Below are 24,623 nucleotides of genomic sequence, written 5' to 3' on the forward strand. Positions count from 1 at the left end.
ACAATATATATATAATATATATATATATATATTTTTTGCAATATATGTAACATATAATTCGTAGTAAATCTTTTGTATAAAATATAAATGCACAATTTCTTTTTTTTCTTTTTAAATTACTTATTTGTTTAAAAACAAACTATTGTGATGAATATCTTTATGAATATATACAAATGTAAAATGTATGATTAAAACATAAATGTATAAAATTATGTGGTAACTAAACAATATTATATATATATATTATAATATCACATAATTCATTAAAATATTTATTATACATTTTGTATATTTTATACAATGTACAGCAACTGATTTAATTTCAAAATTAATAAAAATTCATGAAATACGTCTGTTAATAATTTTTAATGATTAATTTAGCATTTATAATATTTCAAATATTTACATTTAATTATGTATACGTTCAACAGTACTTTTTTGATAAACTAAACCACATAATTGACACTGATTATTTGTACTTGTGGTTAATATTCGTCTGCACACCACATGATTACATGGCAGTTTATATAATATACTATATGTACAACAATTGCAGTTATTTAAAATTGAAGTATTGAGTTGAAGACTTTTTGGTGTACTAAAACGTTTAATACAAGATAATTCAAGTCTAACATCATCATCAATATCGCTATCTACATTATTTTGGTGAATTTGTTTATCGTTAATTATTTCTACATCATTATTACAGTTTTTCAAAGAATCAACATTAGACATTTTGAATCTTTTCGCGTAAGGAACAGTCTTTGATTGAATTGTAGTTATTGGTAATCTATGACATTGGCTTTTTCGTTTCATCGCATTATTTATTTGTAAATTATTATTATTATTATTTATTTTAATTGAACTATTTGTCAGTGAATTAGCTTCTCTTGTATTTCTATTTATTTGGCATGCAGCAACATATTGATTAGAGGATTTACCACCTAATACTCGTGGTAATCTTTTAATTTCATTCATATTTGAATGTTCAAGTAAGAATTTATCTATTCTAGTTTTTAATGCAGTTACTATAGTAGGTCTACGAATTTCATTAAATGGAAGCCCAGTAAAAGGATCCGACATAGATCTACCCCATGAAGCTTCGCTTTTTCCATGTTTTTCCAATGTAATTTGATCAATAATCTTACCACTTGGTAACATAATTGGTTGGGTCATAATTTCATATGTAATTGCATCCAAAAAACAATCCGGTACTTCCAGTGAAGTTTCCGCTTTGTTCCTGTTACATATATTTAATGATTAAATATTCTTTTATCATTTTTCCTAAAAATTATGTAAATTAATATACATACGTATTCTGCATATCAACATCCTTGATATTGGTAGCAGAAATACTAGATTGATGATTTATTGTAGGTAGACATACAGGTGTTTGAGATGATGACCATAAAGCTTCTACACTTCTTATAATATCTCTGCTAGTATTCGGTGATACAGATCCCCATACTTCAATTTTACCTAGTGCTGGCACTGAACTTTGTGTTCTAAATATTGATACTTTTAAACTTTTAGTTTGAGATATTGTATACCATGCTGATCCTTTTATATAACGTTTCAAGAAGTTAGGTGGTACTGAAATATTAGCTGGATTTACATTAGCTGCATAAAACAACACACCGTTATCATTTGCACTTAAACATCCACTCGATAATAAAGTATATGGTATAAAATCATTATCTGTCTTTGCATAAACTTGAAAACCAGATGATTTTTGAGAACCAACCGATGGCCATATACAAATATGATGAATTTGTATATTGCAAGGAAATGTAAAAACAATTTGAACTGGTGGTTTGATACAAGAATAAGCTAAAAAGCCTTTACAAGGATCTTCTATAAGATTCGTCACTTCGTATCCTTCTGTACTGATAGTATCACATGTAACTTTAGGTTGTAAGCAAGGTGCACAAAAATTCATAAATGTTTCTTTCTTATTTTTTAATACAGCTTGCAACATGACTTTTTTGTAAATTTATTATTTTTTAAATATGAACACACTATTATTACATATGTAAACACTGAGATTTTCTTTCAATTTATTTATTTATTTATTTTTTTATTTTATTACAATACAATAAAGTTCGATACACGTGTTACATATAACATTTCAAAACACATACACACCTCTTGTAATTATTTAAGTATACCACCATATTGTAACAGATTATTTTTTAGCCAATCAAATCGTTGGTTTTTTAATGCACCAATAGGAAACGGTATAAATCGAATAGTGAGAGGTCATATATGTGTTTCTATTGGAAGAAAGGATTGATGTTCATATAAACTGTATCGATTAATTATCCAATAGTAATCGCAGATTGAAACGAGAGTCAGTTTTTCATGATTGGTTAATTTATATTTTTCATATTGAACGGTGAATTATATGGTAAACGATTAATAAAAAATAAATTTAATTTTATAATTTATTTTTATTAATAGTGAACATTTTATATATATGTACGTTATATTAATAACATTGTTTTATATTTAAAGTAAATATAGATTATAGGTTATGGAGACTTTTTATTTAACTATGGTATTATAATTTGTTTCTGGAATTCCAGGGACGATAATATTAAATAACCTATACTGTAATATGACGTTCGTTTGCAAAGTACGTGGTTGTTTATCAAGTCAAAATACGAAGATTGATGGCCGTGAAATAGCACTATTTGCTTTTCCTGAAGATGATGCGTATGTAACTTCATTATTTTCTAACCCTTTTTGTCATAATAAAACAATTATATTATTTATTGTAATAGACTAATTGTATTTTTATCTTTTGTTGTATACATTAGAAAAATAAGAATTTTGTTATTATTAACAATTATTTATTTGAATGTTTCTAGGAGACGTCAAGAATGGATTAAAAATTGTAAATTAGTTCTCGATTCCAGTGATGAAAGTGACTCTTTATACGTTTGTGAATTACATTTTGAAAAATGTTATTTTACGGCATCAAATGAATTGAAAACAAATGCAGTACCAACTATTTTTCATAATAGCGAAGGTATTATTTTCTTATTTGATTTTGATTATTAATAATTAAATCTAAACAAATTAATCTTGTCTTTTAGATTTGCAAAGAAAACGAAAGGCTGAAAATAACATAGATATGGAATCTTTGATGGGTCAACCACCATCAAAGCAAAAAATCTTAGATGAAGATTCACATAGCTTGGTAACTCCACCACAAAGTCCATTTGCACAATTGGGAGATAATGTAAGTAAAATTTCATTAGGAATTTTAATCTTTAACAATATCTGATTGTTCAAATATTCTTTTTTATTTTTATTCTTTTATATGTTTAACAGATTGAGGAATCGGGTTTAGAAAATAAGACAAATGCGCTTAAGGAACCAGTAAATAAACCTGATGCAACTACATCAATGCCGAATAAAGATAATAGACACAAAGTATATCGTTTAACAATACAAATAGAAAAAATACATACAGAGCCAGATTCAGAAAATAAGGATCCAGTAATCATACCTAGTAGAGAATTAGAAAATTTTCCAATTTCCAATAACGATATGTTAATATTTAAGAATGAACAAGAAATGGATGATGAATCGCAGACAGAGAAAATGGTCAAAATTAGTAAAGTGAAAAGACCGCAATGCATCAAAGGAGCATGCAAATTGAAAAAGGTCATTTATGGAAATAAATCAGCATTTCAATGTGATGAATGTAATAAATATTATGTCACGAAGAAAAACAACGCACAGATAGAAAAAACTAATGTTTGTTCTGTATGCCAGAAATCTTTTACTTCTCCGCAATCACTTTATCTTCATGTTAAAAAACATTTTGTTTGTGATATGTGTCTGACTGAATGCAGTTCACGAATATCATTTGATAAACATGCTAAGTCACATGTAAGCACTGATCCTTTGTATCCTTATAAATGTCACAGATGTTTTGAAATATTTGATACCAAAGATGAAATAAGAAATCATTACGTTCTGATGCATCCTTCGATAAAACTCGAAGGTATTGGTAAAGCAAAAGTCTCACCTGTAACAGTTCAAATACCTCAACAAGAATATCTATGTCCTACTTGTAACATTACTTTTAGAAATGAACAGGCATATAGGTAAATATTCATAAACTTTGATTTGAAATGATTTGTTAATCTAATTTATACATATATATTCATTGTGTTCATTTGTTATTTCACAGAAATCATATTAATTGTCATACACAAAAAGAAGGAATACGTTGTAACATTGCAGAACCAAGTAGTATAATTTCTGTACCAACACCGATAACTGGTGGTCAAATAGGAATTTTGCGAGCTGTAACATTCAGTTGTAGAGTTTGTTCGAAAGAATTTGATAACGTTGCTGAAGTCGATCAACACACGAGAACACATTTGGAAAATGCAGAAGAATACAAGTGCAATATCTGTAAGAAAATATTTAAAACCAGTGCGCAGTTAAATGAACACTTGAAGCATCATCTATCGCGTGCACATCCTTGTCCCATATGTCCTAAAGCATTTATCAATAGAACAACTTTAAAAATACATTTAAAAACACATGGTGATTCATAATTTACATGGAACTATGAGAGTGTTCTTTTTTTTCTTCTGTTTATCTAGTATTAAAAATATAAATGAACTACTCCATTTTATTTTAATTTTTTTTCTCAAATAAACTAATTGTAAACTAGTGCAAATTGAAGATAAAAATTGTTAATTTTGATGATATCTGTACAGTAATATCATAATTGTATATTTTATTTTAATCATATATAAGTCATTAAAGTATTGTGTAAAAAGTTTTTGAATAGTTAAATCGATTTTATATAATAGATAATGCGATAGAGGATGTGTAAATATTAAATTATACGTAATAGTTAATATTCAACGAATATTGTAAGTTTCACTTGCATGTTTATCATTAAAATTACAAATAATTTAATAAAAACATTTTTTTATTCTTTTCAGAAATAAATAAGTCGATTGAATTGATAAATCATAGATAAAAATATTTTATTGTTTTTAATTAATACAATGAAATAATATTTATTTGTGATATTGAAATATGCAAATATATTATGCATTTCATGAACACAATCGAATTTTGTAAAATTATAAAAATAATTCAATTAAAATAATAGAATTATAATATAATATAGAATCATAATAACAAGAATAATGAAAGATTTTTCAACAATTGAATTACTCAAACAAAATTATTTAATGTATTTTTAATTTTTACCTCTTTTTCATATGATTTTTTTTCAAAATTCTAAATCTTTCTTTTTCTTTTAATACTTCTTAACAAATTCCATTCACTATGGTTATTCATATACAATTAATGTCGAACTATCTATCTTTAAATATTTTTTCACTTACATTCGTTGAATAAAGTTATTAATTTTCAAAGATTGCAAACTATGTCCATCCAAATGGACAACATTTATATCAACAAATTTGATTTTACATTTACGATTAACAATTTTTCATCTAAAATCATTATTCCTTATGTTCGTTTATTAATTAATTACATGACACCTTGTATATTTACTTATATGTTAAAGATATTTGGTAGATTTGGTTTTTTTTTTCTTTTTTTTTTTTTTATTACAGAAATATTTTTGTCAGGTGTTGAGAGACATAAAAAAAAAGAAAATAAGAGTGCTTAACGTGATGATATCTTAGCAAAGGACGAACATTCGAATGAACAACAATAATGATTTCAAACAGCGGTGTTACCTTTGTGGTCATCTCACTCCTTGACTTGGTTTCCTCTACGAATGTACTAAGAAGAAAAAAAAAAAAGAGAAAAAAAGAATAATAACAATAATACTACTGTACTAGAGGAAGAATAATACTGATTTTACCAAAAGGAAGACGTTTTCGACGAATCACATAGCGGTAAAATCAGAGCAAAGGAAAGCCAAAAAGAAGGCCGACTAAAGAGATCACAAGGTGAACAATCGTTCGGCACCTTTTTCTGTTATAATAGTGGAACACCACTTCAAACGCGGTGCCGATCTCAATGTGTTTGTTTGCTCAACTTCAAATTTACTTGTTATAAATGACGAGGGATCTCGAATCGATCCTGTCCGTACTACATTTTATATATATATATATATATACAGAACATGATATTTCCTAAGAAAAGTTTGTTAAAAGTATTGGTTCCATTTTATGGAACAAATTCATATACATTATACATGTATACATGTATATGTAAGTATATAACATTTGTAATATTACAAATTGTATATTCTTTTTTTTGTTGTTGAATAATATATGCTATTAAATATATATATATATATATATATTATTGTATAATTTAATGATATTCATGAAATATTTTATATCATTTTACTGAAATAATAGACAGTTGCTATATATTATTATTATTATTATTATTATTATTATTATTATTATTATTATTATTATTATTATATTTTATGATATTTGTTCATATTATAAATTGTTTTACATTAAAAATGATTGTAATTAGAACGTAATTTAATTAGATTTTGGATTCAAGTTATTCATTTAGCGTTAAATGAAATTCATCAATTTTTGATTCGTTTAAAAAATATAATCTTAATAATGTTATATTTATACATTTTTTTTTTTTTTTTGGGAACTTATTGCTTTTTACAAATGTATATCAATTCACGCTTAGTTATATACCTTTCATATAGTCGTCGTAGTACATTACATCTCGCGTTTCGAATTCACGAGAGAGAAGAAGAAGAAGAAAAAAAACATTTCTATAAATTTGTTACGCTTTTCTATATCCTCTTAACACACATCTACTTAGGGTAACCTATTAGGGTACTTTTAAATGTCTTTTTTTTATAGCATTTTTAATGCAGTTAACATTAAACATTAAATAGTACCGTAACGAATTATTCGAATTTGTGTGTGTGTGATAAATCGTTTAAGAAAAAAAAAAAAAAAAACAAAAAAAAAACAAAAATCTTACATTTCTTTCATAAAAAAAACTTTTGTATTATTTTATTTTTACTTAGATCATTAACAATAAAATGTTTGTAAACTTTGTTTCCCCCCCTCCCCCTTTCCCTCCCCACACCTTGGAAATGTTATAATTACAAAATGATTCATTTATTTATTGAATGTAATTTAATGTTTATATGTTGTGTGTGTGTGTGTGTGTGTATAATATTTGTAATACCGTTTTAAATTGATCATTGAACATTGTTGCAATTTTCTTTTTTTTTTTCGTTCGGTATTTGAAAATACCATTGAACAATTTATCGGTCATTCCGTTTCGGTTTTTCATCCCTTTTGATAGAAGCCGATTTGTGTAAGGATGGTGAAGGTGTCGAAAAGCTCCCGCTGTGAAAATTTGTAGAGCATTTTTCTTGTCGATTATGTTCAAGGGTTATAGGCCATTTGCGAGAATAACTGTGAGAGGAGGTGAAGGAGGAGGAGGAGGAGGAGAAGGAGGATAACTTCAAAGAGAACAACAACAATTGCAAACAACACTTCATTTGATTTTTGTCAACAATAAAAACCGCAAAGGTTTTGGGTATGAAATAAAAAAAAATTATTTTCTTTTTTTTTGGGGAGGATCACGGAGGGGGGAAAAGGTAGCTGATGTGAGTGAAGGAGATGATTCAAAAAGTGTAAAAAATACAAAAAAAATAAAAGGAGTGGAGAGGAGAGACGTGACTCCATTCGTCCTCGGGCACGGGCCATCTGGACGAACGTTTCTTTATATTTTATAGTATTTATCTCTCTCTCTCTTTCTCTCTCTTACTTTTTCTTCCTTTCATTTTCACTCGTGTCTTCTGTTCAAGGATAAATTCACTCACGTGGAAGTTGAGAATATCTTTTGATTAATGGCCAAACGAGATAAAACCGCAGAATGATTTTTCGTTCGTTCTTTCCTTGCTTGCTTGCTTGCTTGCTTGCTTTTTCTTTTTTTTTCTTTTTTTTTTTTCATGATACAACTTTTCTTCACTTTACCCCATTTTGGATCAACGTTACGAGACAAATTTTCTACGTTTATTATTATATTTTGAAAAACTGTATATCTCGCCATTTTGAAAAAAAAAAACAAACGATTTAATACATCGAAGTTACAAAATAGATTCAAAATAATTATCCTTGATGAGACATTTTTTGTTACTTTTGTTAGTTTATATTTTAATTTAAATAATAAATAAAATAAAAAAATTCAAGTAGTAATATTTTTGGAACACTGTATACGCAATATATCCCTTTTCCTATATTTCCAAGTGTTCCATTCGACTGAATAACAAAGACAACTTGTCACCATGGTAAAAAAAAAAGAAAAAGAGAGAAAAAGAGAGAAACAGAGAGAGAGAGAGAGAGAGAGAGAAAAAAGAGAAAAATGAAATATTTCCATCGGCGGGTTTCGGCAATGAATCTAACAGGTTTAGTCGAGTGGAAGAGGCATAATCAAATTTAGGGTCGCCATGCAAGGGGCGGCAACTTTGCGGTTGTGCACATTTTCTCTTTCTGTTTACCGGGAGGGTTGGTCCCGTTCGAGGGCTATAATAGGGCTTGCCGTGACTTTAACCCTCGACTTTTTCAACATAAGCGTGAGTGCTTTGCTTGACCATATCTCCTTAAACAACCGTTTTCTTTCGAATTTATGTTAACTGTATAAGTAGATACAAAGATTGTTCGTAAGTGTTAATATATTATAAAGAAATGTTAATTAGTATTTGTTAGGTTGATAACCAAGTATTTGCGGATTTTTCAAGGAAAATGATTGGTGAAATATATATTATTTAATATATAAATATATATATATATATATATTATATTTTAATAATATATTATAATTAATAATATATTATATATATTATATATATATTTAATAAAAAATATAATAAATTATATATATATAGTATTATTTTTAGAATTATTATAGTATTATATATATAGTATATATATTAATGTATATTTATATATTAAATAAGAGGTTATGTTCTTGTAAAATAGTAATTTGTTTATTTTGTTATTAAACGTCAAGGATTGTTGGTTAAAATTAATTATTAACTATATATATATATATATTATTCTAATTTTGTTTATTTTAATAATATATTTTATGTAACTATATGTTAACATTATAACCTAAAATTTGTTTTATTTATGAAACAACTAGCTATTATATGAAATAACTATATCAATTGTATGTATATATATATATAAATATTGTTGTTATTTTTTAGTTTAAAAATTTATCTATAATAATAGCACGTTTCGAGCTACTGTTCATAATTTTGTAAACGTACAGAAATATTGGAGAAAGTAACGAAAAAAAAAAGAGAAAAGAACTTCTGTTCATCATGGAAGGCACGCGACATGATCGATCGATGATAGCACGTTCAACATATTTATCTTTTATCTTTTTCTTTTTTATTTTTTTATTTTTTTTTTTTTTTTTTTTACAAACATTCATCGTTTCGATTCAATTGTGAATATTTTTTCCTAACAATTTGTACCTACCTATCTCGATTTTCAAAAACATGGAATTTGATGTATAACCAATGACAAAAAATTCGCTCACGCAAATTGTCTATATTCAGGATTTTTCGTTCATAAAGGATCCATCGATCATTTTAGCATTGACAAGACTTTTAATCCTGGGATATTCTTTATTCTCTTTCTTTTTTCTTTTTTTTTTTTTTCTTCTTTTGCCGTTAGCTTTTGGTCAATTTTCTTTCGTTTGTGAGTACTTTTTTTTAATAAAAAAAAAAAAAGAAAAAAAAACGAGAACCAATTTATTCATTAAACATAACCTCAAATTAAGTATATTATATTGATTGGGAAAGTGGTGGTATGGGGAGAGGTTTTAATTTTAAAAATGGGTTGGTTTTGAAATCGTACGATTGAAAATTCAAACGTATAAACTATAATAGAAAAAAAAAAAAATGTTAAAACGTGATGGATGCGTTTAATATATTTTACGTAAACGTAAAAATGCGTAACGTGTTTGTTTAGTTGCATAGAAAAAAAAAAAAATAGAAAAAACCGCAATATTTCTGTATCCATACAAATCACTATCCTTTTTTTTTCCCCTTTTCCTTTTTATTATTATTTTCTTTCTTGATGTAGATACAACTAATATAAGAAGGTCAAATTCGTTGTTGTGACTTTTGGAAGAATTAAAGTAAGACGGATCGATGAGATTTTCAATAGAAATACGCGACGGGTAAGATTTTTCAGTCGAAAATTCGATCCATCAAATTTAGACGAGGTAGACGAACGACCAGTGTCCTCGATTCGCAACTTAAAAGGGAAAAAGAAAGAAAAAAAAAAGAAGAAGAAGAAGAAGAAGAAGAAGAAGAACTTTGTGTTGTTCCCATCGGCTAACATTTACATTTTTTTTATTCTTTTCAAAAGTAATACTTACATGGATGACGTTATTTCTGTTACAAATCGTGGCCTAGTCTTCTTTTTTATTTTTTTTTATTTTTAATTCTTTGACACGGGTTAACACAAGAACACGCACATTTGATTTATTTTTTTTTAAATAAAAACAAATCAAAGTTTGTAGATTATACGGAGTGTTTTAATATCAAATCAATAATTGTTATTATTTTTTTTTGAAAGTATAGGTTAGGTATTTTTAAAGTAATATTGTTTGTTAATTGGGGGATATTAATATTAAATCAAAAATTATTATATTATTTTTGAAAGTATAGGTTAGTTATTTTTACAGTAAATTTGATGAATAAATTATCGAATTAATTGTAAATATTGTTTGTTAATTGTCGAATTTTAATATCAAATTAATAATTGTTATATTATTTTTGTAAGTATAGGTTAGTTATTTTTACAGTAAATCAAAATACAAAGAAAAATACGTCGAGAAGTTAAAACCAACCAAATCGTGAAGATCTTATTTTCGTATTACGAAAGTCTTTAACAGGTTTGATTTTTCACGGATGTAAGAAAATTCTGTTGTATTATTAAATAGCGTGTGACGTGATCCGGACTGTGAATAAAAATAAAAAGAAAAAAAGGACGTCGTGTGACGAATATCACAAAAGACACTAGGATGTCAATGGTAGCGAGTTGGTTTTTGTATGGTTCTTCAGTCGTACGTCGTTTGACAGAAGGGTGTTTTTCTTTTGCTTGTAGAGGAAAAGAAAGAGAAAAGAAGAGAAGGGAAAGGGAAAAGGAAAGGGAAGGGAAGGGAAGGGGGAGGTCAAACGGGGACGGCTCGTTTCTGGAGGGTAGTTTCGCTTGGAGTGTTACAATAAATCAAGGAAGCGCTTTGCAGGGCTCCACCCTCGCAGCTTTTCTACAATATATTCCATACAAGATGCGATAACACATAACACACACACATACGTACACATATACACGTGAAGAAAACGGTATACTGTATTACTATGTCCTTTATTTTCATTGTTGTCTAAAGTGGTCTCTCTCGCGAGGTTCACATCGATGTGTCTATGACATCTATAAACGATTGTTTCTATTATTTTTAAAATTTTATTTTTTCTATTAATATTATTATTTTTATATATACAATATAATTTTGTTTATTTTACGTTATTTTGTTCAATTTAATATATATGGGATAATTTTTATCGCGTTTATTTTTAATTTTTTTATCGCAAATTTAAGGGATTTATTATTTAGAGTTTATTTAGGTTTTTATAGGTACTGTAAATTTTCAATAGATGGCGTTGTATTACAATTCAATTATTTCGATAAAACTAACCTTGCTTTTTAGATTTTTTCAAGTATTATTATTTTATGTATTCCATTCTAATTATGGTATTACTTTGTGTGTTATTATTTATACATTATATATTATATATATTAAAAATTAACCCACACATCAACACGTGACCGGATCATCCTAATTATGAAATATATATATATATATATCAAACAATACTAAAATCAAAACAAAAATATAATTTTACCATTACCACACTTATGTTGCAAATAAAATAATGAATATTTAAAATTTACATATATGTTATTTGAACAAAAAAAAAATAAAAATAAATAAATAAATAAACAAACAAGAGAAACAAAATAAAATATATAATTATAATAATAAAGGGCCCCGTTTTGTGGAGAACGGAGTGGTGGGCGGCATGTATGCAGGGTTGCAACGCCTCGTTCGTACCCCCTTATTTCAATTCGAAACTCCCCTCTTTTTCTTTCCCCCCCAGATAGGCACTCTCGCATACAGTTGACTAATTCACGACAAAAGGTTCGGAGAGCTTTGTAAACCGTGCCTACGGCAGGCCCTCCAAAAGCCCACCACTCGGTTCTTCTTCAAACCCCGTGGTCCATCTCTTTCTCTCTACCAATCAACTTTCTTTTTTCCACCCTTCTCCAATGCACTCTGTTCAAGGGTACGACCCAATCCCGAGCAAGAGGGTGGGAACATTTGATGGTATATAATCATTTTCAACGGGTAACATTCGAACAGTTACCAACTGGCTACTGAACCCTTAAAGAGAACGAGTAAACGGATAAGATTTTACTTAGGGAACCAACCTTCACCCCCCCCCCATTTTCAATTTATACATGTTATACATGTTTTTTGAAGTTTTTATTACAATGAGTTGTACAAAGATTTAATTATTCAACAAATCAAGATATTAAAAAACAATTTAATTAACGCAAGTTAAGAGGTGTACTAATAGTTCATTGGAATTATATAAAAATAATATGTTATAACAAAAATGTACAGTTGAGTAAAAAAAATTAACATTGAAATATTTCTCATTGATAAAAAGAAGATAATTATTTACGATGAGTAAAGGTTGAAATATAAGTGCAGTTATTTTCAATTTTTTTGTTGTTGTTGTTTAATCAAGAAATCAATTAAAAAAAACAATCTTTATAAATGTTTATTGTGAATATATATTTATTACAAATTTGGATTGGACAAATATGGCTGATAAATTGTTTCGTCCTTGGGTGAACATGAATAAGGAGAAGAAAAAGTGTAAACGTAATTTACGAGAGGATGATAATAAAAATACCAAATTAGTGGTAAACGTGAATGAAAATAACATTCAATCGAATTTGTGCGAGAAAAATAATGAAATTAATGTGAATCAAAAATACAGGATGGAGAAAAATGTTACGGAACAAGCTCATTTGAATGGACCAAAGAAAAATATTGTTTATCATTCAAATACATCGTTATCAGAAGAAAGTGATCCACGTTTTTGTACAAATCAATTTCCAACTTCGTCCAGTACGGTGAATTTACCTTCATACAATCCAGCAAGTTTCATATCTTATTTAAATTATCTTACGACAGGATTGTATCATCCATCAGAAATGTTTCCATTGTTAGATGGTAAAGATGATCCATATCGTTCGTCAAATTTTTTAAATACATTTCCAAATAATTGTCATATTCAAGATATACCACAGATACCACAAATATCTTCGATTAATCATTATGATACTTTACCAACTTATAATACGTCTGTTGAGAAAGCTGCTGAATTGGTTAATTTGCAAGATGTTGCTGCTAAACAAATGAAAAAATTACGACCGAAAAAATTTCGTTGCGAATATTGCGACGTTGCTTTTAGTAATAATGGCCAATTAAAAGGACACGTTAGAATACATACAGGTACACATATATTACTTTTATAATTATATAATAATATTATAATAATAATATTATATATATATTAATTATAATTTATATATATAAATTAAATTATAATATATATATATATATAACTAAATTATATATAATATATAAACTAAATAATATATAAAATATTGAAAAGAGGTTTTATTGAATTTTGATTTCAAAATTTTATTTAAATTTATTTAAATTTATTTAAATATTAATTTTAATATTTTATATAATATAATATAATGAATATTTTACATAATATAAATATCAATTTTTTAATAATTAATATAATATTAATATAATTTGTTCGAATGTCAAATTTTATATATGAATGTGATGTTTTATTTGTAAAAAAAAAAAAAGGTGAAAGACCGTATAAGTGTGACTCAGAAGGATGCGGCAAAAGTTTTACGAGAAATGAGGAATTAACTCGTCACAAAAGGATTCATACAGGATTGAGGCCACATTCTTGTTCGGCTTGCGGCAAAAAATTTGGTAGGAAGGATCATTTGAAAAAACATACGAGGACACATGAAAATCGTGATTTATTGTATCACGTCTCTACACCTTTGAGTGTATTTTCGTTAGGAATGTTTCCATCACTTGCATAAAAAAACCTAAAAAAAAAACAAAGAAACTCAAAATTGTGGACAAATAACAAATGAAGAAACCTTGTGTGTGACATTGTTTTCGATAAAGAGAAGCCATTAGAATTCATTAAGGTAAATTAATTTAAACAAACAAAAAACAAAAGAAAAATGCATACCATTCGATTATTTAATTTTATTAAATGATCATAGATTTTAATTAATATTTAGAAAAAGTTTGAATAAGTAACACGATGACTCGCATTTGCGTCCGCCATTAGTGTCTTTTTCTGGGATCAAATATGGAGTCCCGCCATATTTGTATATCCATGTATTTTCGGTGTATTTTTCTATTCACATTTACAATTATTAAATAATTATATATAAATTTATATTTTAGATCAAATATATTAGGGGTGAGGATAAAAAAAAGTATGTACATATAAACCATGTTTTAGGTTATACATAGTATTGTTGTTACTAAACATAAATTTGATACCTAACCTTACCTAGATTTTGATACTAAAGTTTTTTCAGAATTCATTCAAAATGAACAAACTTTTTTCAAATATTTTTTATAAAAATTGAATAATATTAAATCTACTAGATAGTTTTGCCCGTATTTTTTTGAATGAAAACAAAATAATATATTTTTAATACTAAAAACTATTGTTTCAATAAATTGAAAACACAAATTTAAGAAAAAAATGATCGGACGAAATTGTTGGTAGATGTAATATTAATGAACATAAATAATCGTGTTCTACGTGTGATATTTGTATATAGTAAAAAAAACTTTTCTTTTTTTCATATATATATAATACTATAACATACTACGTAAAACAAATACTTGTTGATCATTGAAAAAAATATATAAATATGTATATATTGTATATAAATTCTTACGTTATATTGACGCGAGTTAATAACTAATTAACTAATAATATATATTTATCAAAATGTTGATTATTATTAATTTAAAATAATAAAATATAGCTACACGTATATATACATATATATTTTAAACATAAAAATAATTATTTGGTCTTTTATTTACTTACTTTCAATTAAACAAATCCACAAATATGATTTTAATTATACAGAGATAAATATAAAAAATTAATATATTTAAAATTTATTAATAATTTAATAAATAAAATACAAAATATTGGATAAAAATGTTGCCACCATTTTCTATTAAATCGTATCAAATATGGCGTATAGAAAATAAAGTCACACTCTCCTGTTGAAGTGTGCAAGCATATCCCATCCCCCTTACTTGGTAAAAGTATAACCATCGAAGGGGTATATAAAAAGGGGGAGGAGAGGAACCGATAGGGGATGATGGTGGTTGCGCCCTTTTGCACCCATGAACGATCGTTTTACCACAAGCAAGCCTATCCCATGCCTTTCTCATCGGTTTTTTTCTTCATTACAATACGTTTTTATAGGGTGACTCGTGGTTGGGTATACGAGTGTTATGGATAGGAATAAGAAGGGATGGAAGTAGAGTACGAAGGGTGCAAATCTGTGATCGTAAAAAGGGATAACCAAAAAAAAAAAAAAAAAGAAAGAAAAAAAAGTGAAGAGCAATTAATTTCTTCGTTCAAGTTGAAATTGAAACCTCAACCCCTTTTTTGTTTGATAAATCAGTAGATACGTATTGCATTTTGGGTGGGGGGTGGGGGGAAGGGGAAGGAGAAGAAGAATAAGAATTTATAAACAATATTTGTGAAAGAGATTCATGAAAAGTATGTATTTTAATTAATCAATAAGTATTTGGTTAAATGTATGATTCACGTAGTACGTGAGTGGGTTTGCAAAGTTTTGAGATTCCAAAAAAAGAAAGGAGTGTTAATATTTAATTCTAAGTTCAAAAATATTCGAATTGACTTACGTGGTATTGATAATTTTGTTAGAAATAATTTAGTTGTAGTATTGAATCGTAGATTGTTGTTAAAATATTGTTTCTATTTGTTTTTATGCTATTATATAGGTTATATTACTATACTTATTACAAATATTCATATATTTGGCGGGATTTAGTATTTGTGGTAATGAACTTTCGAATTTCTAAAACCAATTAATAATAATAATAATAATATATAGGAGCATATATATTAATATAAATTAACCTAACAACGATAGTTTATAATTTAGTTGCAGTATTGAATCTTAGTTTGTTCCTATAATATGATTTCTATTTGTTTATGCTATTATAGGTTATGTTATTTATATTATATTAAAATACTTATTACAAATATTCATATATAAAAATTGGCGCAGGTAATAGCATAAACAGATTATAGGTTATATGATTTATAGCTATTATAGGTTATATTGTTTATATTATTCAATTAAAATACTTATTATATAAATATTCATATATATAAAAATTGGCGGGATCTAATATTTGCAGCAATGAACTTACGAGTTCCTAAAACCAATTAATAATAATATTAATAATAATAATAATAATAATACATATATATACAAGAGCGTATATCATAATATACATTAACCTCTAATAACAATAATTTATTAATTAAAAATAATAAATACATTAGATTAAAGAAGTACAAAATAAGAATAACCAGATAAAATCAGATTGGCGTGTGCTACCTTTAAGAAAAAAAAAAAAAAAAAAAAGAAGAAGACATCCAAGAGTCGCGTGGTTGTATTAGAAACTAAAACGCGTTAGGATTCTCACACTTGGTAGGTTACAAGGACAGTAGCCAAAAGTTTAGGAGCATCGTATATATAGAATGGCATCCCTGCTGGGACATTCGTTCAAGCTCGTTGACACCCCCCTACCGATCTGCAGAAATATGACAGCGAACCCTCCTGACTTTCTTACTTCTCTTACATTAGGGGTAGAGAGAAAGACAGAGAGAAACCTTTCCCTTTTCTCACTCTATCTTTCTTTGTCGGTTACTCTGACTCTTTTTGTATTAATACTTTCCTCTCTCTCTTTCTCTCTTTCTTTCTTTTATGTCCTATCCTTTTCCAGTTTACATTGATCCATCTGTTCATCTCTATTCTGTTAGGGTAAGTTCAAGCTTATCCACTGTGAAGCTAAACGATCACTTAAATATACCCAAGATTACACTGATCCACTTTATGGGGGTCATTACGTGTTTCTAATTTTTTCAAGTTTTTGTTTCTCTTTTCTTTTTTGCATACACTTCTCATCAAACAACAACAAAGTTAGCCCAGGTAGGACTAGGCCACTATTTATTTTTGATTTCACAATTTTATCTTTGAAATTCATTGCAATCGCACATAATATGCAATTTGTTAGAAATAAATGACAATATTGTAAAGGTTTACATGTATAACGAGTCTGACACGTCACATTTCCTGTAAACTCCGGGGAATCCAATTTGAAAGCTGTTCTTAGTTATTGTGTTTAGATATTTAGAATGATTTTACTGAAAATTATTTAGTTAAACGTTGTAAATAGGAATGTAAATAATGGTGTCAAAGTAACGTAAGAACATTCTTATAAAATTTAGCACAATTCTTCTTGAATATTATACGTGATGAGTGTGTGTGATTTTCAGGTGTGTGACACCCATAGTGAGTTGACTTTCTGATTTTATGTGTCTTTCTCTCTTCCTTTTATACGAGAAATATCCTGGTGTGCACTCCAGGGCGTTTGACATGTTACTTTTGAAATAAGGAAAAAATACAAATGGAAAGAAGATACATTCTCATTCGCGAGAAGTTGAATTTCACTAGAAGAAGAAGAAGAAGAAGAAGAAGAAGAAGAAGAAGAGGAAGAGGAAGAGGAAGAGGAAGAAGTTTTGCTTGCTTTCTTGTTTGCTTCCTCTATTAGAATGCTAAACGATTTTTAAACTTGGCCGAAAAAAGGACAGCCGTGAAAACGTCGTTCAGTAATCGAATAATATGTCGGAAAGGTGTACACAATAAGTTAGGGAAACATTTCGATATACAGGGCCCACCCGTTGTGGGGGTTGCTATTGCATTGGAGGGTGCAATATCCTGCATTCTTACATTCAACAACGATTTTTCTTCTATCAATCGTTTACGATCTAAATTCTTCATATATTTTTTTTTCTTTTTCTTATTTTGTATTCAAGTTTAAAGAATCCATCCAAACGATTGGATGATAGAAAACTAGTAAATATATATATAAGGCGTTGAAATATTTTCTAAATGGAAACTTTCTTTTATTTTCTTTTATTATTAAGAAAGTATAGGTAGTTTGAGTATTTCTGTTGAAGCATTTTGATTCGTGATCTAAATTTCTAATATTTTGATGTTTCGATTGACAATAATATAAAGAAGACGATGAATTATTATCAATGTAGATTTTATTTATTTTTTGAGGATAAAGGAAGTGCATTATTATGCATTTACATGAGGTAAGACAGGAAGTATGATATTGTTTGAAAAGATACAAATATTTGTGTTTGCAAAAAGTTATTTATAACTTTTAGCTATTGTGTCAAATAAATGAATACTTTGTTGTTCGGTATAATTAATCATTCGTTGGTATTTTTTTTTTTTTTTTTGTAAATAGATTGCATCATAGTTTTATCGACAAATTTGCTAAAAATATTATTTGTAGTTTGTGTATAAATAATTTCTTTTTTTTTGTTCAGTGTGTGTGTGTGTGTGTGTGTTTGAGTGTGTGTTAGGAAAAATCAATTATATTTACTTACGATTGGGTTTTTATTTTTTTTTTCCATGAAATTGTACAATTGTCGAGTATATGAGATAATAACGATACTAAATGATTAATTCTAATTGATCATAAATTCTTAGTATTTTTTTTTTTTAATAATAATATCTTGTAAATTATGTTTTCAATTCGAGAAGACACATTTTTGTTAATAATAAGACGAGATTTTGGAAAATTTCATGAAAATTTATTTATGTTTCTTTTAATTATTATTTGGGAATAATACAATTAGTTTAGATTAAATATAAATAATAATTTAAATGATTAATTTAATGTGAAATTATTATTTTCTTTTTTAAAGAAATTTCATTATAAATAACAATGTATACATATATATATATATATTATATTTTCGTGTTATTTGAATAAGAAAATATGTTTCGTAGTATTATTTGTCAAATTATTTCTTTGTATAAATTGGTTGACCCAAGTAATTTCCAGCTGGTCCATAATTACAAATGAGATAATGAATTTGCATATTCTTTTCAACATATTTTAAAGAACCACAACCAACTTCCTTAGTATTACCCCAAACCATTTGAGTATAATGACCAACTTTACCAAAGTTTCTAAAAAATATTCATTTTATAATAATAATAGTAATAAATATATTATATACAAAAACAAAAATAAATATAAAACTATGAAATGTTTAGTTTGACTTACTTATTTGTTATTCCTGTATTGTAATTAAAATCTTTCACTTCGTTTTCCCAAAGTTGAATTAATTTGGTTACACTTGGGAAATGATTAGAAGAACCTGCATACGCTATGTTTTGTCCAACTTGATATTTTTCTAAAATTATATTGTTAATAATATTATTTTATTATTAAAATAAAAATTAAAATAAAAATTATATATACATATATATTATTAATAATTATATTATATGATATATTTAATTAATTTAATTATATATTAATAATATATAATATGTTATTTATATATTAATAACATAAAAATAAGGAAAAAAAATATTATTAATTATAATATTATATAATTAATAATATTATAATATTAATAATGAAATATAATTCATTTATTATTAAATATTATGAAAATATATATATATTATTAATATTATATTATTAATTATAATATTATATAATTAATAATATTATAATATATTAATTATTTAATATTAGTAATTATAATATTATATAATTAATAATATCATCATATTATTAATATAATTATAAAAATTAATAATATATATTTTTATAATAATATTTAATAACAAATTAATAATATTTTATTATTAATATTATATATAATTATTAATACTTCTTCCTTATTTGTATGTTTATTCTTTCCTTTTTTTTTTTTTTAAATATTATCATAGCATATTTTTTATCACACAAATATAATATAATTTGTTTACCTGTATTTCTACATTTGTCGTGAACAAGAATTTGACATTGACTGGCCCATACTTGTGCGATCTTTGCTAATTCATCGTTCCATACCTTCATTATTAAAATTGATTTTTATTTAATTTTTTTTTTTTATAATAATTTTCATATTTAATAAATACTTTATTTAATTAATATAATTATCGGATTATTTTTTATTATTTTTTTAAATTTACCAAATTATTCATGTTCGAAGCAGCTGGTTGTGGTCCAGGATTACCTCTCGTTTCCAAACCCTTTGCAACTTTTTGCCTAAATCGATTATGCTCCTCTACAATTAATTTCTTCTCTTCTTCCGTTGGACCAACCGATTTGATTAATTTACCGGCACAATTTTTACTTGGTTTTGTTGACTATAATTACATATATATATAATTATTTATAAAATTATTACTACTATCTTGTGAAAATTTTAATATAAGAAAAAAAAACAGAGACAGAGAGAAAGAAAAAAATTGAAAAAAACAAAAAATTGGATGAGTAAGTGCAGTATATTTTATGATCAATTATTCTTCATTACAATGACTCAATGAAATGATTATTCGAGCTTGTAAATATTTACAAAAAAAAAAAAAAATAATAGTTTTCTATAAAAACGAAATTATGTAATTTAAAAAGTATATTTCTTATCTCATTGTTTGCTATAATTAAAGAATATAAACAAAAAAAAAAAAAGAACAATTCGTTGACAGTTAACGAAATTATTTTTGCATACTATCAATACTGTCAAATTTTTACCATGTAAATATTCGTACGTGAATTTGCATATTAAACGAAAGATATAAAAAAAAAAACAGAAAATGATTTCCTTTCTTTCTGTTCATTCATTTTTCAAACGATCAAAATAAATTCTCATATACCGTGTGTGTACATTTTAAAAAGTAATTTATGATTATGCAGATAAACAAAAAAAAAGAAGCTACGTGACTAATGTAAGAAAATAAAAATTAGAAAAACCAAACAAAAAATCATTCGCGATAACGTATTACAGTAATATTAAGTGTACAACTTTTACTTTCCCAATTTTCCTACAGATGGCTTATAGAAACCAAAAAAAAAAAAACAAAAATGGCTGAAATATAATTGTACACTTATTATAATTAAATGTAAATAGGATTTCTTACTTCTCCATATTGGCAGACCGTATGAACACCCGATGAACACTTTATTTTACAATAATCATTAGCTTGAGACAAATGAATGATCGTAAGAACAATTACGAGACAAATTAAGCAACTAATTTTCATCGTGTGATTCAGATTTAATCGGATTGGTGTATTCTAACGAAGGTTTACTTCTTAACTCTTGTAAAACAACGTTACGCTCGACTATTTATACCAGTTCATAGTCGTTATCAGTTTAAACTTAGTTATGGTCACGAATAAATTTCATTTTTTTCTTTTTTTTTTTTCTTTTTTTTTTTATCTTTTCCGTATTGTTTTACACCTTTTTATTTTTTTTTCTCTCTCTCTCTATTTTATCACACTTTTTCTTTTCGTGACAAATTAATCTGCATTTGTAATATTTCGTTAATGTTTTACTTCGTATTTCTTTTCTTTTTTTTTTTTTTAAAGGATAATTTTGTCACAGGATGTATGTATTTGTAAATTATTTGTATTAAAATATAAATCTTCCTTTTTTTTTTTTTTTCTTTTTTAATTTGTTCTCAAATTAATATTTTTTTCTTTCGTGATATCTTTCCTTTTAGTAATTTCTTTATTAAATTTTGTTTATTTATTTATGTATATAATATGTTGTATTATAAATCTTTGAAATAAATCATTTCAAGTATCATTTTCCATGTGATACAGTATCAACATTTTGATTAATAAAAAATAGATGAAGATGAAAGATAAATAAAAAAATAATGCGTACACTGTTACTACCATTGGATCAGAATCAAGATTAATGTTCATTATAAAAAAAAAAAAAAAAAAAAAATTAATGTAATATAATTAATAATATACTTGATTGATTAATTTTTCCAATGATGATGATATTAGTCCTTGATCAGAAAGAGAGAGAGAAAGAGAGAGAGAGAGAGAGAGATAATAAATGGGATTATTATTTTACGTAGGATATATTATATGCAATTATGAAATCTATAGGAAGATAATAACCTAAGTATTATTGTATAATTTTGTACGAAGGACATTTGTACATTTATACGTCTCTCAGTTGATCGATTATGACAATTATATTATGAAATAGTCAAAGAAAATTATATTCATTTATTTCTTCGTTTTTTTTATTTTTTTTTATTTTTATTTTATATTTCTATTATTTTCCTTTTTTTCTTCTTCTTCTTCTTCTTCTCTATTATCTCTTTTTCTTATTACATTTTTTTTCTTTTCAATTCTACTAGAAAGAAAAAAAAAACATTAATTATGTAAAAAGTAAGTAAATAAACAATTTTGAAATATGTATGACATATTCATATAATCAATAATAATTAATATTTATCATTAATAAGCATAATTTTTCAATTAACTATAATTACCTGTAATTTCAATAAGTATGAATAAATTAGTATACGTGTGTGCAATTAACGAGGTTATGTACATTTACTTCGTTTCACTTTTTTTGTTATAAACATATACATACATCGTCATAGATTTATTATTAGAGAATTTTTTCTTTCCATGAGATTGTTAACAATTTATTAAATATTAAATATTAAATGTCAAATGTTGTTAGTTCAAAATTAAAGTTTCATTTCGATGTTATTGATAGTTAACCCTAAAAATCGTGTCATTTTAATTTCAAGTTACAACGGAATTTAATGCATATATTGTTTTATGATTTCGTTTGTTTTATTTTTTTTATTATTTTTCTTATCTGTTTCCTCATAAAAAAAAAAAGAAAAAAGAAAAAAAACAATACGAATAATAATATAAATAGAATGAATACGGGTGAAAAATAACATAAATTTTATCGTTTACGATAAAATAACAAGTAATATTTTTAAATATATATTTTACAAAATATGATTATAGTAGTTTTATCAAAATTATAATATTTATATTTTTAAAATTTATAATATTTATATATATATATATATAATTATATTTTATAATTTATATAATAATATAAATAATATATTAATATTATTTATAATATTTATTTTAATTTTATTAATTATTTTACTAATTTATTAATTTTAATTTAATTTTATTAATTATTTTACTAATTTATTAATTTTAATTTAATTTTATTAATTATTTTACTAATTTATTAATTTTAATTTAATTTTCTTAATTATTTTACTAATTTATTAATTTTAATTTAATTTTTATTAATTATTATAAAAATTATAAATAAAATAATTTGAAAATAGGATTTCAATATGTGAAATGTAAATATTTAACAAACCATAAATATTATTGTATTACTAAACAATATTTTAAGTTTTAAATAAAATAAAGGGGTCTCCTTAGGTATAATGGAAAACTTTTGTACCTTTTTTTTTTCTCTAATATTATTAATTATACTTAAAATATCACAAAAGAGGTAGCTTCAGTTTGAAAAATATCCTACGAGAAAAAAAAAATAATAATATTATAAAATCTTATTAATGGGAAACGGATATTGAAAAATGATTATTGTTCTTTAAAATTACGAGAAGAATATTTCTTGACTATTTACAAAGGTACAAAATGAAGAAAGAACGAAAGAAATAAAAAAGAAAAAGAAAAAGAAAAAGATAGAAAGTTATGGGTGTCAAGCCCCATTTATGACAATAGTAATTCCCTGTGACAACAGGTAGATCGAGTCTTCTTCTACTACCATGAGAAATGGTTTTTCTTATAACCTACATTCCTAACTTCTTCTTCTTCTTCTTCTTCTTCTTTTACATTTTTTTTCTACATTTTTTTCTTTTTCTTCATTCACCCTTCGAATTCGGTGCTCTCAAAAAATGAGCTCTTTAGAGTGGGCGGGTGGCTATTCGAATCCTTGAGAAGAATGAATGGATCGAAGAAGTCCATTCAAGTAAGCACCTGACTTCTGATTTTCAATCGTGAGAATATCTTCTAGTGAACGTGATACTATATACTATATATATATATCTATATATAGATATATGTATAATAAAAAATGTCTTTTATTACCGCATATTCATTTCAAGAGCATTGATCAAATTTATTGTATCCCAAACGTATGACAAATAATGACTATGAATTATATGAAAGAAAAAATATATAACATACATACATATATATAAGGTTTTTATATACTTTTCTTAAAATTTCATTTATATTTTCTAAGTAAAAATATAGTACACACAC

General features: G+C 25.6%; 4 protein-coding genes across 9 annotated transcripts; 2 read left to right on the forward strand and 2 right to left on the reverse strand.

The window, feature by feature from the left end:
* Positions 1 to 258: 258 nt before the first annotated feature.
* LOC107066128 (RING finger protein 37) lies at positions 259 to 2,169 on the reverse strand. Its single transcript, XM_015320465.2, has 2 exons — positions 1,314 to 2,169; positions 259 to 1,240 (listed from the first exon to the last, which is right to left on the reverse strand). Exons 1-2 carry the CDS (start codon positions 1,976 to 1,978, stop codon positions 409 to 411), a joined length of 1,497 nt encoding a protein of 498 aa, XP_015175951.2. The 5' UTR covers positions 1,979 to 2,169; the 3' UTR covers positions 259 to 408.
* A 152-nt stretch (positions 2,170 to 2,321) lies between these two features.
* Positions 2,322 to 5,860, forward strand: LOC107066126 (uncharacterized). Of its 6 annotated transcripts, none has more exons than XM_015320464.2 (7): positions 2,322 to 2,478; positions 2,586 to 2,715; positions 2,871 to 3,031; positions 3,099 to 3,244; positions 3,337 to 4,118; positions 4,205 to 4,431; positions 5,619 to 5,860. In XM_015320464.2, coding segments are annotated over exons 2-7 (1,416 nt in total). In that variant the 5' UTR covers positions 2,322 to 2,478; positions 2,586 to 2,617; the 3' UTR covers positions 5,621 to 5,860. The 6 variants fall into 6 exon arrangements, with proteins under 6 accessions (XP_015175950.1, XP_089033580.1, XP_015175949.1 ...); XM_089177454.1 differs by having other exon boundaries at positions 5,634 to 5,860; XM_015320463.2 differs by lacking the exon at positions 5,619 to 5,860 and adding an exon at positions 4,974 to 5,233.
* Positions 5,861 to 11,617: 5,757 nt separating this feature from the next.
* Positions 11,618 to 14,810, forward strand: LOC107066070 (uncharacterized). Its single transcript, XM_015320324.2, has 2 exons — positions 11,618 to 13,617; positions 13,993 to 14,810. The coding sequence occupies exons 1-2, from the start codon at positions 12,921 to 12,923 to the stop codon at positions 14,238 to 14,240; spliced, it is 945 nt and encodes a 314-aa protein (XP_015175810.2). The 5' UTR covers positions 11,618 to 12,920; the 3' UTR covers positions 14,241 to 14,810.
* A 4,279-nt stretch (positions 14,811 to 19,089) lies between these two features.
* On the reverse strand, positions 19,090 to 21,644 carry LOC107066143 (venom allergen 5). The gene is given in 5 exon segments (NM_001323336.1): positions 19,090 to 19,493; positions 19,591 to 19,720; positions 20,307 to 20,391; positions 20,514 to 20,690; positions 21,462 to 21,644. Coding segments are annotated over 5 exon segments (684 nt in total). The 5' UTR covers positions 21,585 to 21,644; the 3' UTR covers positions 19,090 to 19,324.
* Positions 21,645 to 24,623: the final 2,979 nt, after the last annotated feature.

This window comes from Polistes dominula, unplaced genomic scaffold (genome assembly GCF_049000335.1).
Source record: "Polistes dominula isolate Pdom_NZ unplaced genomic scaffold, Pdom_raw_medaka contig_20, whole genome shotgun sequence".
Classification (NCBI taxonomy): Eukaryota; Metazoa; Arthropoda; class Insecta; order Hymenoptera; family Vespidae; genus Polistes; species Polistes dominula.

Bases quoted from the DNA above. Each gene is read 5' to 3' on its own strand.
- LOC107066128 (XM_015320465.2), bottom strand. From the start codon at position 1,978: ATGTTGCAAGCTGTATTAAAAAATAAGAAAGAAACATTTATGAATTTT. The intron at 1,241-1,313 runs GTATGTATATTA...TATATGTAACAG, and splicing joins GATGTTGATATGCAGAATAC to GAACAAAGCGGAAACTTCAC.
- LOC107066126 (XM_015320460.2), top strand. From the start codon at position 2,618: ATGACGTTCGTTTGCAAAGTACGTGGTTGTTTATCAAGTCAAAATACG. The intron at 3,032-3,098 runs GTATTATTTTCT...CTTGTCTTTTAG, and splicing joins TATTTTTCATAATAGCGAAG to ATTTGCAAAGAAAACGAAAG. The intron at 4,119-4,204 runs GTAAATATTCAT...GTTATTTCACAG, and splicing joins AGAAATGAACAGGCATATAG to AAATCATATTAATTGTCATA.
- LOC107066070 (XM_015320324.2), top strand. From the start codon at position 12,921: ATGGCTGATAAATTGTTTCGTCCTTGGGTGAACATGAATAAGGAGAAG. The intron at 13,618-13,992 runs GTACACATATAT...AAAAAAAAAAAG, and splicing joins ACACGTTAGAATACATACAG to GTGAAAGACCGTATAAGTGT.